This window comes from Oreochromis niloticus, linkage group LG9 (genome assembly GCF_001858045.2).
Source record: "Oreochromis niloticus isolate F11D_XX linkage group LG9, O_niloticus_UMD_NMBU, whole genome shotgun sequence".
Classification (NCBI taxonomy): domain Eukaryota; kingdom Metazoa; phylum Chordata; class Actinopteri; order Cichliformes; family Cichlidae; genus Oreochromis; species Oreochromis niloticus.
In genome coordinates, this window is record NC_031974.2 from 32,427,551 (window position 1) to 32,447,356 (window position 19,806).

The 19,806-nt window shown below is 44.3% G+C and overlaps 2 protein-coding genes across 2 annotated transcripts; both read left to right on the forward strand.

Moving 5' to 3' along the window:
• Positions 1 to 8,819: 8,819 nt before the first annotated feature.
• LOC106098505 (LINE-1 retrotransposable element ORF2 protein) lies at positions 8,820 to 13,047 on the forward strand. The gene is made up of 2 exons (XM_025910544.1): positions 8,820 to 10,833; positions 12,284 to 13,047. The coding sequence occupies exons 1-2, from the start codon at positions 9,217 to 9,219 to the stop codon at positions 12,329 to 12,331; spliced, it is 1,665 nt and encodes a 554-aa protein (XP_025766329.1). The 5' UTR covers positions 8,820 to 9,216; the 3' UTR covers positions 12,332 to 13,047.
• A 4,182-nt stretch (positions 13,048 to 17,229) lies between these two features.
• LOC106096505 (uncharacterized) lies at positions 17,230 to 19,004 on the forward strand. Its single transcript, XM_013264301.3, has 2 exons — positions 17,230 to 18,632; positions 18,960 to 19,004. The coding sequence occupies exon 1, from the start codon at positions 17,252 to 17,254 to the stop codon at positions 18,362 to 18,364; it is 1,113 nt and encodes a 370-aa protein (XP_013119755.2). The 5' UTR covers positions 17,230 to 17,251; the 3' UTR covers positions 18,365 to 18,632; positions 18,960 to 19,004.
• The last annotated feature ends 802 nt before the right edge of the window (positions 19,005 to 19,806 follow it).

The window sequence follows — 19,806 nt, forward strand, 5'->3', positions numbered from 1 at the left end:
ACAGATGCAGTTAAATTTATAAGTATTTGCTTAATGATCATTTTTGTAATTTTGCCTTAAAGTAAAAGTACCAAAAGTATTGCATTAACTTCTTTAGGAATGATGACCAGTTCATACACAATGGTATGAAAACATGTTTGCCCAATTCCTGATTTGTCACACTTGTGTGGGGATCAAAGTTAATTGGAAAGAAACTTAATTCTAAATATAAAGATTATTTTTAAAACTTGCACTTAAATATTTTTCAGTGAATATGGGCTAAAGTCCAGAACCCATGGCCATTATCATATGCTGTGTCTCTCCCTTGAGATGCTCTACCTTTCACGTACACTTTCAGCTGCCTTCAGTCTTGTCTTAACTACATCCAGTTTATTTGCATTGAGAAACTCTTGGGTTGCTTTTGGTTCATTACCAAGTTCCACTATGAAGTGCTGTCTGATCAGTTTTGCACTTGGTTGTACTTGACTGGGGCTCTTTGCTGCATTAATGCCGTTGTGGTACTGCAGAGGTTTTATGTATTTTTGTGTCAGGTGGCTTCCTCTTGACCTGAGGAGCCACTTGAGAAACTGGGATGATTGGGAATGGCCGCAGCTAAAATCTACTCTAATCAGTATTAATTTTATCTCTTTATAGACCGTTAACTCTGTAGATTCTCTATAGGATTCAGGCAAGTTGACTGACCAGTCAAGCACACTAAACATATAGTCAGAAACACATTGGCAGCCTCCTTATCCTGCTGGAAAAGGTGATCAAAATCTCTATAAAGCCTGATTGAAGAAGATAAAAGCATTAAGTGCTCTAAAGTCTCCTGACAGGTTTGACTTTGGACTTGATCGAAGACAGTGGAGTAACAACTGACACGAGATGGCATTCCCCACCAAATCATCACAGACTGCAGCCACTTTAAACACCTTGAATTCTGTGCCTCTCCACCCTTCCTCCAGACTCAAGGAACTCAATTTCCAGTGAAATTTCTTCTGACATAAAGACTATATACCACTGAGAAACAGCCCAGTTATTTTTTCCAGTTGGAGACATTTCTAAACAACTGGTTATTCCAGAATCATCAGTTCAAGCAAATGTACGTACAAGTTGTCTTGATGCATCCTCAATCATCCAGGTAAGAAAATCCCTAAAGGTTGACTGAAGAAGTCCCTTGGATGAGTGACGAAATGTTTCTCCCACTGAAAATGCTACGTCCAGATAAACAGAATCAACCTTTTGGGGTATGTACAAGTTCATTCATATCTATCACTACTTATCTAAGAGTGACAACTTGGCAGAGAGGATATTGGTTAGGATATTCAAGAACAGCCCAAGAACTACTAATTTGCCAACACAGAATACAGATAAACCAAATACCTTCTGGATGCTTCAACAGAACACTGACCCCAAACACATATTAAAACTGGTTTTGATAAAGCAAGCTGACATTAAGCTTCTGAAATGGCATTCCCAAAGCCCAGACCAAAACCCTTTTAAACACTTGTGGATTTATGTTTAAACCTGGGTCTGTGCCAGAAACCAGCTAATTTCAATGAACTCTACTAGGTCTGCCAAAGAACAGTAGTCCAACATCCAGCCACAATTATGCCATAAAATTGTTGATATTGGTGGATACCAATACTCTTCTGGCGTCATCAAGCTGCAATCTCATAACTTGCAATTTACTTTAATAGTTCAAAGAAATCAATAAAAGTCCAAATTACCATGTCATTCATGCCCATGATTAGTTCTTGTAAATGTCTGACTACTAATGTGTAGCTTCTTCTTCCTTTTTTGGTTTATAGGGATATTTCCTGCGTCGTTTGGATAATGACTTTTTGATGATGTGGTAGGTACGGTTTCCCCTCATCATTCCATGAATTAACAGCTTCTGTGTTGCATAGCTGATCCTTTCTGTACTCCTTAAAAGTCATTTGTCATGGTCTGGGTGAGTGCCTGTATTTTTCCATAGAGTCGGTGGTTCCACCTCTGGGAGGAGCCACCGCATTCCTGCATGCTGTCCACACCAAGCCTCTCAGCAGCTGCTCAGCCACAGCTCTTGTTCACTCTACTCACCTGCCTGCTTCCCTGCCTCAACATTTGGATACCTTGGATCACCACTGCTTGGATTCACCTCCGCTCATCCTGACCACCTACCCCTCCACCCCATTATTCCACCTGCAGCAATGACCCTGAATCTACCCGTCCTGTCTGTCTACCCCTTTGCCCCCCCGTCACTAAGTTTTCTAGTTTCACTGCTTCATAGTATTTAGTTGTGCTTCACGTTACTTCATAGTTCTTGGTTATATTCTAGTTCACAGTACATCATTGACTTTTCAAGTGTTTCCCCGCAGTTTGTAAATAAGCATTGTTATCACGTTTATCAGTGCCTCCAGCTTTGTCTGCGTTTGAGTCCGTTTGCCAAAGTTGGCCTTTCGGCCATGACGTTTTCTTTCTGTTCCAGAGCTTGTCTTGACTTCCACGGATAATCTGATATCGTCATGTTGGTGTTGTTCCCAGATCGTCATCAAAATATTGTTCCAGGTTCAACATTGCAAGTGACCAGTCACATTGTTGTGACGTTATTCTTTTGCGCGCCAAGCCATTCCTGCATTTATGAAATTCCAATGTTGAAAGGACAATATCACTTCTGCTTACCATTTATTAAAGGGTTAGGGTTAGGGTCAGGGTCCGTTGATCGGCGGACAGAGGCGGTTTCTCGCAGCGTAAGTACAGTTTTTTGTTTTACGGCGGTTTTTCCCGAAGTCGCAAAGGTATGACGTCACAACATTCTGATTGGTCACTTGCAATGTTCATCCTGGAACAACATTTAATATGATGATCTGGGAACAACACCAACACGACGATATCAGATCATGCTGACTTCCACACGCCACAATTATGGTGTAATTTAAGGTCACGAATATAAGAAAAACATATACAGTATGAAAATGATTAAAGGCTATCAAATCTATGCTCAGCTTGAAGTGAAAATAAATAGTTGCTTGATACATCATGCATGCAGGTGCACACCTCTTTTAGATACAAGATTAATGTGTTCCTGACTTCTGCAGTTTTAACATGTGCCAACTTCTGTGTTGCAAATCCCTCTCGACTCGGTATTTGGCTGCACTAGGCTAAAATCAATGCTTTTATATTGCCAGTTGTGTTGTGAAGAAGCTATGTGTTTAGTTGTGTTTATTTTGTCTTCAGAGGCTGAGTTTGAGTAAAGCATAAACATTGTGTCAGTGTCTTGCCTTTAAAGGTCATCCTGCAGAGATGGCGTGCAGGCGTGCTCTTACATCTATAACAATCTACAGTGATATTGTAGAGAAAATCTATTTTTGTCTTTTTTCTGCTATTAAATTAGTGTTCTAAGGGAAAAAAATCACAGAAATAATTTTAGAAGCTCACAGCGGACAATTAATTGTTTACAATGTCTTCTGGTCAAGTAGAGGACATTCCCTAGAATGTCATAGGAAGATATTACAACACTTTCTTTGCTTATCTGACTTTTTCTCTCCCAGAAAAGGTTTAGACCATTTGGATAACCACAGCACAAAAGCATCAGACTATCCATATAACAGATTATTAACTAGATGGCAAAAGATGAAAATTTTTTATAAGGACTCCTCTCTGCAACTGAACCGAGGGAGCAAAAATAAATGGGGCAATAACAATAGTGGAAAGGCCGAAGGCATCATGGTTTACACCGGAGACTTTAATCAGCTACTGGCAATGTGTACTTTATTAACAACTTGACAGTATCTTGTTGGACCCCCTTAAGGGGTCATTTTGCCTTCAAAACTGATTAAATTTTTCATGACATAAAAGATTTGTTAGAGATTTTGTTGTGTGGGAAAATTCAAGTAGATCAGCACTTTCTGCAAAACTTCAACCAGCCCATCTAGAACCAAGGAACCAGGCCAAGTCATGTCTAAATGCATTGAGTTTGTATTGAAGGTAAGGACCCTACAATGTAAGAGAGAAAACACCAACAATAAGGAAATAATATGGAAAAAGAGCCTTTTAACAGGAAGAGAACTCCAGCAGAAGCAGGCTCAGAGATGGGTAGCCATGACTCAGCAGTGGGGAGTGGAAAGATGCAAGTGGAATAGAAATACTCAGTCTATCATAGGAAGCACCTCAGCAGCCTGAGCAGCGTCTCTGGGCTTGTTCAAAATCACTACCCTTTCAGCTTGTTCGTGGCCAAAAGTGGCCAACAACAGATTAGGTCTGTAATTGTTATTATTTTTATGTTTTTTTGCCATTTTTTCTGCATAAAGCTTTTAACTAACTTCAGTTCTTTTCATAAATATAAAATAGTTATTACTTTTTTAAATTTTTAACCCTTTAAACACCAGTTTGTTTGTCCACTGCACTAGCTGGAAGACAACCTCAAATCTCGCAATTTTATATAATTGCATTGCTACTGAAATTTCTTGTATTATTAATAGTAGAGTCTGGGGCATGTAATTGATTCACATCAACACTGATTAAAATGCATTGTTATTTTTGTGCAGGGAGAGCAAAAACATAAAAACTCCCTCTCAGCTTGTTCGTGGCCAAAAATGGCCACCCCTTGTTTACGTTTACAAAATGCTATAAAATTCATATATGTTAAGAAAAAATTCCACTTTTTTGACTTGATTGTTTAGATTAGCATCAGTGCTGTTCATGAAAATCAAAATTTAATTCAAATTCAGAATTTTAACCCTTTGAATACCAGTTAGATCACATAATCCTAGGAACTCATAAATGGAAAAAATCATAAAACCCTGATTTTTTTCCAAAATGGCCAAAAATGGCCACCCCCCATTTACGTTTATAAAATGCTATAAAATTCATATATATTAAGAAAAATTTCCACTTTTTTTGACTTGATTTTTTAGATTAGCGTCAGTGCTGTTCATGAAGACCAAAATTTCAATCAAATCCATAATTTTAAACCTTTAAATACCAGTTAAATCACATAATTTTAATGATTTACATAGGGATAAAAGCATAAAATCCCCATTTTTTTTCTAAATAATACATGCAAAATGATTTATTTTCTAACCATGATGGAGGTTAGATGCATAGCAATAATTAAAAGTATCAATGAGGTTTATGCATCTTTGTTTTTTTGTGCAGTGACAGAAAAACAAAAAAACTCCCTCTCAGCTTGTTCGTGGCCAAAATTGGCCACCCCCTGTTTATGTTTACAAAATACTATAAAATTAATATATATTAAAACATTTTTCTACTTTCATTGACTTGAGTTTTTTAAATTAGCACCAGTCCTAGTCGTGAAAACCAAAATATAATTCAAATTCAGATATTATACCCTTTGAATACCAGTCAGATTATGTATTATTACTACGCTTATGGGGGAAAATAGTAATAAAGTTAACTTTTTTTAGCATATGAATGATGAAACCTAATATTTCTTTTTATCATCATTGCAGGTCAGTAACAGTAACAATGATTTATTTTTACTTTTTCTTTAGGGGAGGGGTGAATGAATGGCCAAAAAGAAAATCACAAATGGTGTGTCCAGAAAGGCAATTTAATGACCAAATAACCACTGAAATGACAAGTAAAATGATCAAAATTTATATTCCAGTGTGTGCTTCTGTGTGCATCCTCATTAGCAGCAAGATGTACTAACCACAGTAGAGTGGTTTTGTAGGCACACTTTCTACACCCGGTGCAAGGGGCTGCTGTTCCAATCCTGGAGGTGCGCCTTTTGCACCTTCTTCTCATTTTGTTGGTGGGGTGTGGGTCACACTCTGGTTCAGACTACTGTATCTTGAGATCAATGGCAGAAGTGGCTGAGAATTAAGGAGAAGGGTGTCTTGCAGTTGTTGAGGTCACCAGCATGTGCCCCAGCTCTCCCAGGATCACTCTTCATTTGTAGGTTGTAGAGGACGTTGTTGTTTCCGGCGGGACAAAGGCATCGTATCCCAAGACATCCAGGAGATTGGAGAAAAGAGCCAGCAGCTATCAGTTAGTTTTCCTTCTACAACTCGAGGTGCCAACATCCTCTCTAAGTTATCCAAGCTGTATTTGTGCCTATTGTGTCCAGGATTGCTTCTTGCTTTCACGCGTCCTGTACTCCCCATCACTGACTGCTGGTTCCCTGTGTGTTGCTGTCAAAAGAAGCACATTCCTCCGTTGCTTTGGCATGTGGGATGTCGCCGTGGTAGTTTTGGTGAAGCCAAAGACAGACAACAAAATCTTCCTCTGTTGCAACTGGAGGAGCTGGGGAGGAAGCTCTGGGTTGTTTCCCCTGTGCCAGTTTTCATCTGAGGAGTTCCTCTGCCAAGGTGACCGAAGGAAAGACGTTGTCCTCGGAGCTCCTCCGTCAGTTGGAGTCTGAACCCCATGCCATTTGTTACTTCCTGAGAACTTCCAGTGTTGTCATCCAACATGCTATGTATTGCTTTATTCTGGTTTAGGCTCACATCTCCACTTCACCTATAATCCTCCAATCCTCACACCTTCGCCTCCCGTGCAGGTTTGTAAGGGTGCACAGCAGCTAAAAGATCTCCTTTGTTATAAAAAAGTCAAAAGTAGATCTCAGGCTGCTAATGCAGGGAACTGCATACAGGGTGACCCCTGGTTTGATACCAGTGGGTACTGGATTGTAGAGCAGTCTCTCTTCAGTAGTGGGACCCACATGGTTTTCCTTTCATGAGGGATCCACTCAGTCACCGGCTCCTCTGTCTCAGAAAATGCTCCTATGTTCTTTTCCATCAGCTGCTCGGCCTCCACCTCCATGCCCCCCAACCCCAATCCTCCCCCAAAGAAGAGGATTCAGGCACTGGCTAGTACTCATCATCAGTGGTGATGCAGTCAGCCTCTTTGGAGATTGTCCCCTCATCTTCTGGAGAGGAAGTTTCTTCATCTTGGGCAGATGTCTTTTCTTCAAGGGCAGAGGACTGCTTGCTGTCCTTGCTCTCTGACCAGATCATATACACAGTGCTTGAAGAAGTGATGACCTTCTTGCCATATTGCCAGAATAAATGATCTGGAAGCTGTTAGGCTTACTTACAGCAGTAGCTCTGTCTGCACCTGTATAAACTCCAGGACAAGTTTACAAACAGTGTTTGTTGTTGTTTGCACTGCAGCTACAGCTGCAGTTTTGAACTCTGCAAAATGTCCTGTGATTGGGTTTTTTTGTTTTTGTTTTTGTTTCTAGAGTTAATATTTTGGGTATGGTATCTTTTTATGAAAAATACAAGAGTAAAAGTGCTTTTAACATGTGCTTCAAAGCTAAGTTTGACTGGGAACCTCAAAGCTCAATAGCCTGCATCCACAGAAATTCACTACAGCCTACGTAATGTTTGATGCGTCATTATTTATTCCAGTCTATCTTGCAAACACATGTTTGTGCTGCAATGTCATGCACAAACACAAACTATTAGATCCTTAAGATCAAACCTATGTCAAAATTGTTTCATTATTTTGGTCCATTGGAGTGTGGTAAGCCATCAAAGGCTGCTACTAGAAACTCGGAATATTACATGAAATTGCTTGCTTGGCCAAAAATGGGTAAATGATGTAATTTGGTAAAAAAACATTAAAAACTACAATTTTCATGTGTTGAGTTTAGAATGAAAGCAATTTTACCTAAATCGACTTCCGGTTTGGCGATGAGTGAGTGAGGTAGACACGGCAGTAGCTCCGCTTAATTTCGATCTTAAAACTCCAAATAGACTGTAATTATACGCAGTAACCGAAGGTAACTTAAACTACTATCTGATAAAGTGGCTGGGTGTCTACAGGCCAGCTGAAAATGCCCAAAAAAGTTTCGCCAAAGTTGGACATGCCGGACGGGGAAGGCCCGAGTGAAGCCTCCGGCCACAGTAAAGACACCAGCGGAACCATCACGAGCACAGACAATACAGTGTTGGGGGCTATTGCGGCACTCCGCTCCGAACTGGCAGGTGTTAATGAGAATGACAAAGCCATAACAACGCTAAGGAACGAGATAGAGTCACATGGCCATACGCTGCAAGAGCTAGCTGATACGGCTAGCGGCTCATCCGATGCAATACGGGAGTTGGAGAACAAAGTTGAGACGCTCCGTGGGCAAGTGACATCGCTTTCTGAAAAATGCCTCGACCTCGAGGGACGTTCGAAGCGTCAGAACCTAAGAGTGGTAGGGGTGAAAGAAGGCAAAGAGGACGGGCAGAATGCCAGGGAGTTTGCAGGGAGGCTGTTAAAAGAAGCGCTTGGTCTGGACGAGACACCTGTGATTGACAGAGCCCACAGAGCTTTGAGAAAAAAGCCCGGAGATAACGAACCACCCCAACATCTTATTGTAAGAGTTCACTACTGCCACACCTATGAGGACATCATGAAGAAAGTCATGGGTACCCGGGATATAACATTTTGTGGCCGGCGGATTCAGATTTTCCGGGACCTGCCACCTGAGGTGGCAAAGCGCCAAGCTACGTTCACCGCTGTGAGGAGGATGCTACGCGACAAACCGGGGGTCAAATACGGACTTCTTTACCCAGCCAAACTACGAGTGTCTCACGACGGTATCGAGAAGTTTTTTACTGATCCGGAAAAAGCACGACAGTATGCAGAACGCCTCATCGGAGACGTGGATAACGGAGGATCACGGGATCCTGTCCCACGTGAGATAAGGGCAGATAATGCCACAATACACCACCCAGAACGCGAATAACCTCTACGCAGGTGACATCTAGCATTTTATTACTGACGGGGGGTTTTTTCTCTGTGTACCTAAGAGTCAATAATCCCAGCAATTTGCGGTTAAAGGCGTATGTTAGTAATGTTATACTTGTTAATGATGTTACATGTTGCGCTCACACTTGGTTTTAAGGGCTAGTAGTTAGACACCCTTTAACTTGTTTTTGAACAACTGTATTGTTTTGTTTAATAGTGACGATAATGTACCTTCTGATCCTTTTTTTTTGTGATATCTGGTCTATGCTTAATGTCTTTACGGAGCTACACAGAGCACTTGTTATGTTGGAGGTTGCAACAGAGGATGGTTAGAAGTACGCATGGTCTTGTTGGGAGGATGGCAGGTTCCCCTCCCTGCTATGACCTAGGTGTGTGTGTTTTTTTTTGTTTTTGTTTGTTTGTTTTCTTTTTTTATTATTTCTGCTGTGTTTACTTGTATTTCCATGGGTGGGGTTGTTGGGCGGGAAGGTGCTATCGGTAGAAAATGTTCTAGTCAATACGGGACAATACACATAAATCACTAACAGTATGGCCTCAGTAGATGGTGATGGAAATAATGGGGTGAACAGGAGAGGGCTTGTAACTTTTTGCTCTTGGAACGTGAATGGCATCAGTGAACCAATAAAACGTGGTAAGGTGTTGGCATACCTAAAATCATTGAAATCAGATGTTATTTTCTTGCAGGAGACACATCTTAAAAATGATGCACATTGCAGGATTAGAGCTAAGTGGATAGGGCAGGTCTATCACTCAAGGTTTTCCGCAAAGGCAAGGGGTACAGCAATAATTATTCGTAAAAATGTGCCATTCAAACATAAATCTACCCTGGCAGATAAGGAGGGGAGATATATCATGGTGGTAGGAGAAATTCAGTCTATACCAATCACATTGCTTAATGTCTATGGCCCGAACAGGGATGACCCAGAGTTCTTTAGAAAAACGTTTAGCTTGATCCCGGATATTTCAACTACAAATTTGATACTTGGGGGAGACTTTAATTTAGTTTTAGATACCTATCTGGACAGGTCGTCAGCTCAGAGAATTGCGCCATCGAATGCTTCTAGGTTTCTGAAATCGTTTATTGATAATTTGGGTCTTGTGAATGTTTGGAGAACCTTGAATGCAACCGGAAGAGAATATCCCTTTCACTCTGGGGTTCATAATACGTACTCCCGTATAGACTACTTTCTATTAGATAGTAAACTGTTACATGGAGTCCAAAGTAGTAAATATAATAATATCCTTATATCAGATCATAGCCCAGTGTCTATTTCACTAAATTTATTTGAATCAGGTGGTAATTATAAACACTGGCGATTAGACCCTCAACTTCTTACGAGGAAAACATTCTGCAATTATCTGGAAGAACAGATCAAGTTGTTTTTTGAGATGAATGACAAAGACGATGTATCACCTCTTTTATTGTGGGAGACGTTTAAAGCATATGTTAGGGGCTGTGTAATTTCTTTTCAGTCATCTGAGAAAAAACGTAATAACATGGAACGCATACAGTTGGAGGTTCAAATACAAAAACTGGACTCTGAGAATGCCAGACAACCGTCTGTACAGCTACATAGTAAAATATCAGCTCTGAAGTATAAACTCAATAACTTGCTCTCAGATAAAATTTCCAGGGCCTTCATGTATGTTAAGCAGACCTATTTTGAATTTGGTGATAAGCCACATAAATTACTGGCCAGGCATCTAAGGAAGAGAGAAAGTGATAGGGCCATTCATGCAATCAGGTCAGACTCGGGGTTGTTGACTAATTCTTATAAGGATATTAATGCCGCTTTTAGACAGTTTTATGAACAGTTATATACATCTCAGTGTAATGCACCTCCGGAAATTATGCAGGATTTTCTAAGCAAATGTAACTTGCCTACATTGGCACAAAAGGACAGGACACTTCTAGATGCAGACTTAACATGTCCAGAATTGATTAGTACCATACGCTCCCTGAAAAATGGGAAGAGCCCAGGACCTGATGGTTTATGTAATGAGTTTTATAAAAAGTTTAGCAGTTTACTAACCCCATATTTGCTAAAAATGTTTAATATGGCCTTGGAAGATGGTGCACTCCCTCAGACCCTGAATGAAGCAAATGTGATTCTCATTCCAAAGAAAGGAAAGGACCCAGAATTGGTGAGTTCTTACCGACCAATCTCTTTGTTGAACACAGATCAGAAAATACTGGCCAAATCTTTAGCCAGGAGACTTAGTTCTCACATAGGTAAACTGGTTCACCCAGATCAAACAGGGTTTATCCCAGCAAGACATGCATCTCATAACCTGAGACGTCTTTTTGACATTATTTATTCCTCTAGGGATCCAGATAAAGACCTAGTGATATTGAGCCTTGATGCAGAAAAGGCCTTTGACTGTGTCGAATGGTCATATCTATATGCAGTATTAAGTAAGTTAAGAGTTGGACCTATAAGTTTGTTTCCTGGATTCAATTGTTATATAGTAATCCGTGTGCCAGAATACTCACAAACAATACCCTTTCTGAACCATTTAAGCTATTTCATGGCACAAGACAAGGTTGTGCGCTGAGCCCTTTATTGTTTGCCCTCGCATTAGAGCCGTTGGCGGAAACAATTCAGAAACATAAAGAAATACATGGCTACAATACAGGATACACCTCCAATAAGATCTCACTGTACGCCGATGATATTCTGCTGTTTGTGACCAGACCATTAGACTCAATCCCTAAGGTGCTAGTAACAATAGATTTATTTAGCTCTTTTTCAGGTTACAAAGTAAATTGGGGGAAGAGCGAACTGATGCCAATTAAATGCAGTAATCTTGATTTACTAAATCGTCTTCCCTTTAGAATAACGTCAGAAAAATTTTCATATCTTGGAACTGAAGTTACTAAGTCATACAAGTCATTATATGAAGCTAATTTTGTGAGAATTGTGGATACATTTAAAAACGAGGTCGAATTTTGGAAATCACTCCCACTTTCCATGATAGGTAGGGTGAATGCGATCAAAATGATTTGTCTTCCCCAACTCTTACATCTGTTTCAAAATATCCCAGTGTATCTAAAAGCTACATTTTTTCAAAAATTGGATTCAGTCCTTCTCCCTTTTATCTGGAATTATAAGAGCCACAGGATAAAAAAGGCCCACCTTTGTAAAGAGAAAATACATGGTGGCCTAGCTTTACCAGACTTTAAAAATTACTACTTCGCAGCTAATATGCAATACATAGCTTATTGGCTAGATGATACAGTTATAATGGGAAGTTGGTTGGACATGGAGCGAGAAGACTGTATGCCTTATTCTCTTGGTGCAATTGCATTGTCTCCCGTTCGTTTTAAAAAGACGTACTACAATTGTAATCCAGTTATTCACAATACAATTCAAATCTGGAGACAGATCGTGAAGAGTATAGACTCAGAGCATTCTCGCTTTTGACACCTATTACAGCTAATCCTGCATTTAAACCCTCAGTTTTAGATGGGACATTTGATCGCTGGAAGGAAATGGGGTTGCGAAATGTGGGACACCTGTATTTTCAGGGCTCTTTTGCTTCATTTCAACAGCTTAAGGAGAAGTACAACTTATTAGCCTGTGATTTTTTTTAGATACCTTCAAATAAGGAGCCATGTAAGGTCTCAACTACAACAATTTGAGTCTGCAACTCCAGGTAAGCTTGACCAATGCCTGGTGGATTGCATAACAGAAAAGCATGCTGTTGCTTTTATATATGAGATATTACAGTCACTCCGGCAGAAGGATACAGGTAAAATAAAATCAGCTTGGGAAAAGGAATTAGGGTCAGAAATTCATAATGATATGTGGACTAAAGGGCTACGTTATGTTAATTCCTGCTCTATCAACGCCCGACATAGGTTAATTCAGTTTAAAATTTTGCACAGATTGCACTACTCGAAGACAAGATTACATCGGATATTTCCTGAAACGTCACCCATCTGTGATAAATGTCAATGTGCAGAAGCTGATCTGCTTCACAGTTTTGTAATGTGTATCAAATTACAAAGTTTTGGGGCGTCAGGTTTTTTTTTTTTTCCCCCAAACTTTTTGATGTGCAGTTAGACCCTGACCCCATTTTGATTCTTATTGGACTATCGGGACAATCTAAAAAACTTAAGAGCACACAGATTTCCCTCCTGTCCTATGGCCTTATGTGTGCAAAGAGACTGATTCTCCTCCTATGGAAGGGAAAAGAAGTGCCCTCCTTGAAAGTCTGGATTTCAGTACTGACAGATACTCTTCATCTGGAAAGGATCCGCTACATTATAAACGACAAACTGGAGGACTTCGATCAGATTTGGAGGCCGCTCATTGAGCACCTGGAAACTATGAACAAATGAGAGCTTTTATGTGGACTTCACCTGTTCAAAAGGCCCCTGTAGTTGTGAGTTTTATTCTGTTCAGTTGTTCACCTGTAGTTTCTTAGAGTGGCCAGTAGAGGTCACCCCACCGCTTTGTATGAGAGAGAATTCGGGCAGGGAGATACGTGGGTGAGATATATGAGCGTTTCCGCTCCCGATTACCGGCGGAGAAGTGGTCATTTCGTGAGAAGTGTGCGTTACTGAGCAACGTAAGTCTGTGATGTGTGAGGGTGTGGGGATAAGATGCGTTTGTGACTGTAATCTAAGTTAGAGGGGAAATGACTATGTTTCTGTCCGTGTCGCTAGCGAGTGCTAAGCGGAGCTAAGCTAAGCTAGGCTAGCTCTCCTGCCGTGTGATTGGGGATAACTGTGTACTGGGTTAGCTCAGTGGGTTTATATGTGAGACGTGGGTAATATATGGCTTATGGTAGCAAAGGGGATGTTAGTTTATTTCCCACCTGTGTTTCTGTTGATGTACTCTTAGTTACCATTGTGAACATTTCAGTGATGTACTGTTTTCTTTCTGTTCATTTCAGAGACCACACACACACACACACCCCGCTCATATCCACACCAATGCACCTAAACTTGTATGTAACACCTGCTCCTCTGACAAGCCTGTTACCTCTGACCGGGTGAAGGCAATACAAGCGTCTAAACCATCCTCAGTGTCCTCATTGTCTCCTTCCTGAATATCCATCCGGGCCTAGAGTAGTGTTCTGGCCGACACTCCGGGGAGTGGTGGCTGCAAACCCGAATCAACACCTTACAGTCCTCCCATTCCGGGTTATCTACCCAACATTAGTGGTCCTTCGAGCCGGATGTAAGCTGCTTCTACCCTAACAAGATGGATGATATTCAGAACTTCTCAGCCCTTGGTGCGCGCCCGCGGCGTAACGTACGTCGTCCCCTCCGCTATGAAGCTTATGAGTCTGACTTCCCCGGGCTTGGTGCAGGTTACCAGGAAGAAAGTGAGACAGGAGGCGACACCCGTTCTCCCCACCATCCTCCGTCTGACACCCCTGATGACCGCCCACACGGCCATGTCACCCCATTGAGGGCAGAGTTAGCAGATATGCAACGTGAGAGGTTCCTGTTTCAGCAGTCCCATGACCAGATGAGAGCCGGGCTAGCTGATTTCCAGGCCATTCATGCTAGTTTGCTGCAGCTGCTGGACCGTGCAGAGAGTCTGCAGCTCAGTCCACCGCCCAGAGCCCCTGCTGTTCATCTCCAGCCGCCCCCTGCTGAGGAGGAAGAGGACTGGCCTCCGCCACCTCCTCCGGTTGTGTTCAAGGAGGAACCTGTCTCCAGTCAGAGCCCAGTCACAGACCGCATCGACACGATGATGAAAGAGCTCCAGGCTCTGAAGAGGGAGTCTATGACTGCACAGGAGGGCCAGATCATCCCCCCACCTGAATCTAAGCCGAGGTTCACTTCGCCTCAGCCGAGGCCCACCCACCCTCCAGCGCCGCCTCCAAGAGCACACCCCCCTCCATTGCAACCACTGCCAGCTCCGACTCCGTCCCCATCCACTCCTTTCTCAGCCTCCCAGATGCATAGACCCTCCGGCTTAGCAGCGGCCCCGGATATGACCTACAGGGGGCCTCGTCCGAGCATTCCCAAGCTCACACGTCGAGATCCTGGGGAATTCGCTCGTCTGAAGATGGCGCTAGAGAACTTACTGCCCCCGGAGAGTTCAGAGCTCTTCAGGTACCAAGTCTTGTTAGATCACCTACACCTGGAGGAAGCAAAGTTGATAGCGGACGCTTACCTCCACTCTGCCACGCCCTTCAGTGACACCATGAATGCTCTTAACGACCGGCTTGGGCAGCCCCACCAGCTTGCCCTGAGAAGAATTGCTGCTGTCATGGACTCACCTGACATCCGCCGAGGGGATGCAGCCGCATTCGAGCGATTCTCTCTCCACATCCAGTCGCTCGTGGGCATGCTGAAGACTTTAGGCCCTGATGGGGAGGTCAAACTCCAGTGTGGCTCCCATGTGGCTCGACTCCTTAGTAAGCTTCCTTCAGAGCAAAGAGCTGATTTCCGTCGGTGCATGTACAACCATTCTGGTCAGGCTTACACCCTGGACGACCTGGCTACCTGGTTAAAGTACGAATCCTGGTGTCAGGACTATGACAGCTTGCCCACTCCAACGATCACCAGAGAGAAGCCTGACGTCAGACCACGTAGGCGCCCTGTCGCGGTTCTTCACGGTGCAGAGACCTCACCCAGGTCACTAGGTACCACTCCAAACCAAGCTAGGCCGCAGCCCTACTGTGCCTTCTGCGATAACCGTGCCCATCACCTGAGTCAGTGTCCAGAGGTCGTTAAGCTGAGTCGTGAACAGCTCACAGACTGGATAAAGACCAACAAGAGGTGCTGGCGTTGCGCTCGTTCCCATCAGGCAGCCCAGTGCACCCTCAAGAAACCCTGCAGCCTGTGCCAGGGTCGCCATCTGCAGGTCCTTCACGACGTGAATTCTAAGCCCTTAAAGACCCCTGGCCCAGCGTCTGTTCCCCCACGAGAAGGTGAGAATCCTACGGGCGTCCTGTACCTCGATCGTCCTATAGAGAGCGGCCAAGTCCTGTTAAAGGTTGTCCCAGTCGTCCTTCACCATAATGGCAAGACTCTGAGCACTCATGCGGTTTTGGATGATGGGTCAGAGAGGACTATGCTGCTACCCGCCGCTGCCCAGAAGCTTGACCTTCAAGGCACCCCAGAGACACTTCCGTTGCGCACTATAAGGCAAGATGTGCAGACTTTACATGGGTCGTGTGTCTCCTTCGAGATCTCCCCTGGTGGCAAACCTAAGCAGCAGTATAAGGTCCATAATGCCTTCACCGCCACCCGCATCGACCTAGCAGAGCACAGCTACCCTGTGGAGTCCTTCCAGCGGAAGTACAGACACCTCAGAGGCCTGCCTCTCCAGTCCTTCAAGAAGGTCAAACCTCTCCTTCTCATTGGCAGTGACCATCCACAGCTCATCACTCCAACTGAAGCTGTCCGTCTTGGTCCACTGGGTGGTCCCGCTGCTATGCGCACCAGGTTAGGGTGGACACTACAGGGTCCCTCCAGCCTTATCGGTTCATCCTCGCTGCCACAACAGTGCCTCTTCACGACCGCCATTCCTCCCCAGGTGAGTGAGCTACTCAAACATGTAGAGAAGTTATGGCAGGTAGACGTCGTCCCAGTGCCGGAAGGCAAGGTGGTTACCCGTTCAAGAGAAGATAATTATGCAGTTAGCCTGCTAGAGCAGAAGACGGTCCGTGTAGAAGTCGAGGGCATCCAACGCTATGCCACCCCCCTCCTTCGCCGCCAGAACATGCCACACTTTAAAGCTAGCCCTAGCGCAGTTATTCCTAGTTTGAGAAGTGTGGAGAGAAGGCTCCAGAAAGATCCAGGACGAGCTAAGATCTACAGGGCGGAGATAGAGAAGTTGGTCCAGGCCGGTTCGGTGGTTAAGGTGTCCCCTCCTGAGGTTGCTCAAGCAGATGAGTCATGGTACATCCCTCACCACCTTGTTAGCCACAATGGCAAAGATCGCCTTGTGTTTAACTGTTCGTTCCAGTTCCAAGGTCAGGCCCTCAACGAACATCTTCTACCTGGGCCTACCCTGAGCGCATCGCTCCTTGGTGTCCTTCTTCGCTTTCGAGAGCATGCCGTAGCCATTAGTGGTGACATTAAAGGTATGTTCCACCAGATTCGCCTTCTTCCAGAGGATCGTTCCCTCCTGCGGTTCGTGTGGCGGGATCTGCACCCTGAGGCACCCGTGGCTGTCTATGAATGGCAGGTCCTCCCCTTCGGTACAACCTGCAGCCCATGCTGTGCAACCTTCGCTCTGCAGCGCCACACCAGGGATCACACCGAGGGTGATGATCCACTACGTCACTCGGTGGGACGGTGTTTCTATGTGGATAACCTTCTCCAGAGTGTGCCAACCCCTGAAGAAGCCCGGGACCTAGTGGACAGGCTAAGAGCCCTCCTGTCTTCTGCTGGATTTGTTCTTCGCCAGTGGGCCAGTAATGAACCCAGCACCATTGGCCACCTACCTGAAGACCTCAGATCCACCAGTGCAGAACTTTGGCTCACTCAAGACAAATCAGACACCTCTGAGCCAACTCTGGGCCTTAGCTGGCACTTCCCCACGGACACCTTGGGTTACAACACCGCAAAGTCAGTTATGGCGCCCCCACTATGCGGAACATTTATAAGGTTCTCGCAAGCCAGTACGACCCACTTGGCTTTATCCTACCGTACACCACCCGAGCCAAGATGCTGGTGAGGCGCCTTTGGGATCAGCAGAGGGGGTGGGATGACCCGCAGCTTCCGCCAGAACTGCTGCAGCAGTGGGAAACCTGGGAAGAGGAGTTGCCGTTCCTTGCACAAATCCTGCTTCCTCGCCCTTATCTCCCAAAGCACATCACGGAGTCAGTCAGTGAGAGAGAGATCCACATCTTCTGTGATGCGTCAGAGCAGGCTTATGGCGCCGTGGCCTACCTGAGAACAGTGACAGGTGATGGCAGCTCACATCTGGCCTTCCTAATGGCACTTCGTCGGTTCGTTGCCAGGAGAGGGACCCCAGCTGAGCTGTACTCAGACCAAGGGACCAACTTCCGGGGGGGAGAAAGGGAACTCCAAGCAGCTTTTGCAGCCATGACCTCTGACCTGCAGAAGCTCCTGGCTCCCCAGAAGATCGTCTTCCACTTCAATCCACCAGCGGCTCCTCATTTTGGGGGAGTGTGGGAGCGGGAGATTAGATCTGTCAAGACGGCGCTCTACACTACAGTAGGATCCCAACCCCTACAAGAGGAGGTCCTCCGCACGGTCCTTGTGGAGGTGGAGGGCATCTTGAACTCCAAACCACTAGGTTATGTCCCGTCCGACATCAGTGATCCTGATCCAGTGACCCCCAACTGCTTTCTGATGGGGCGGCCTGATGGGGCGCTTCCTCAAGTGGCTTACCCTAAAGAAGAGCTCCTGAGTCGCCGGAGGTGGAAACACTCCCAAGTGCTGGCTGACCACTTCTGGTCTCGATTCATCCGGCTGTACCTTCCGAGCCTGCAGCTTCGCCCGAAATGGCAGTCATCCCCCGCGGACGTCACAGAAGGTTCGGTGGTGATGATCGTAGATCCTCAGCTGCCTCGCGCTTCCTGGCTCGTGGGTCGCATCTCCAAAGTCCACCCCAGTCCCGATGGACACATCAGGTCTGCTGACGTCAAGGTGAAAGACAGGACCTTCACCCGACCTGTGGCGAGGCTGGTGGTACTGCCTGCCCTCCCGGACGAAGACAAAGGACAATCACAGTGACTTTATTAGAGAAGTTGCCTTTTGTTGTGAGCAAATGTACTTCATACATTTGGGGGCGGCTGTTCAAAAGGCCCCTGTAGTTGTGAGTTTTATTCTGTTCAGTTGTTCACCTGTAGTTTCTTAGAGTGGCCAGTAGAGGTCACCCCACCGCTTTGTATGAGAGAGAATTCGGGCAGGGAGATACGTGGGTGAGATATATGAGCGTTTCCGCTCCCGATTACCGGCGGAGAAGTGGTCATTTCGTGAGAAGTGTGCGTTACTGAGCAACGTAAGTCTGTGATGTGTGGGGGTGTGGGGATAAGATGCGTTTGTGACTGTAATCTAAGTTAGAGGGGAAATGACTATGTTTCTGTCCGTGTCGCTAGCGAGTGCTAAGCGGAGCTAAGCTAAGCTAGGCTAGCTCTCCTGCCGTGTGATTGGGGATAACTGTGTACTGGGTTAGCTCAGTGGGTTTATATGTGAGACGTGGGTAATATATGGCTTATGGTAGCAAAGGGGATGTTAGTTTATTTCCCACCTGTGTTTCTGTTGATGTACTCTTAGTTACCATTGTGAACATTTCAGTGATGTACTGTTTTCTTTCTGTTCATTTCAGAGACCACACACACACACACACCCCGCTCATATCCACACCAATGCACCTAAACTTGTATGTAACACCTGCTCCTCTGACAAGCCTGTTACCTCTGACCGGGTGAAGGCAATACAAGCGTCTAAACCATCCTCAGTGTCCTCATTGTCTCCTTCCTGAATATCCATCCGGGCCTAGAGTAGTGTTCTGGCCGACACTCCGGGGAGTGGTGGCTGCAAACCCGAATCAACACCTTACAGTCCTCCCATTCCGGGTTATCTACCCAACATCACCATTGCTTAAAATAAGCTGATAGCACTCTGGGATAAGGGAAGGGTGTAGGGAGGAGGTTTGTTTGTTTGTTTGTTTGTTTGTTTTGTTGTTGTTTTTTTGACTGCCCTTTTTGGTACTTTCCATTGTCTTGGTTGTGTGTTTTGTTTTGTTTTTTCCTGTTTTTGTTGTTTTGGTTTGTTTTCGGGTTTTTGTTTTTTTTTTGTTCGCTTTGTTTTTCCCCTTTTCTTGATGATAAAACTTTAAAAAGGAAGCAATGTCAGTCTATGGGACAATTTGTGATTGTTATTTGTGCTTCACAATAAAAATATTTGAAGAGCAATTTTACCTAAATCGCATAATATATTACTGTCAATAACAAGGAATCAAAAACGGTGGTTATAATGGGTTTCAATTGGCCAAAAATGGCCACGATAGAGCCAAGAGGAACAATTTGGTGTATAGTGAATATTATTGATATTATTAAGGAGCTGATGTTGAAAATTAAAAAATCTGAAAAAAATACACACCTTTGGGAAGTTTCATTCCATTTGCATTAACAGAACGAAAATGGTTGAAAAAAGAAAAGTGAAGTGGCCAC

Bases quoted from the DNA above. Each gene is read 5' to 3' on its own strand.
- LOC106098505 (XM_025910544.1), top strand. From the start codon at position 9,217: ATGGCCTCAGTAGATGGTGATGGAAATAATGGGGTGAACAGGAGAGGG. The intron at 10,834-12,283 runs GTGAGTTCTTAC...GATTTTTTTTAG, and splicing joins AAGGAAAGGACCCAGAATTG to ATACCTTCAAATAAGGAGCC.
- LOC106096505 (XM_013264301.3), top strand. From the start codon at position 17,252: ATGCGGAACATTTATAAGGTTCTCGCAAGCCAGTACGACCCACTTGGC.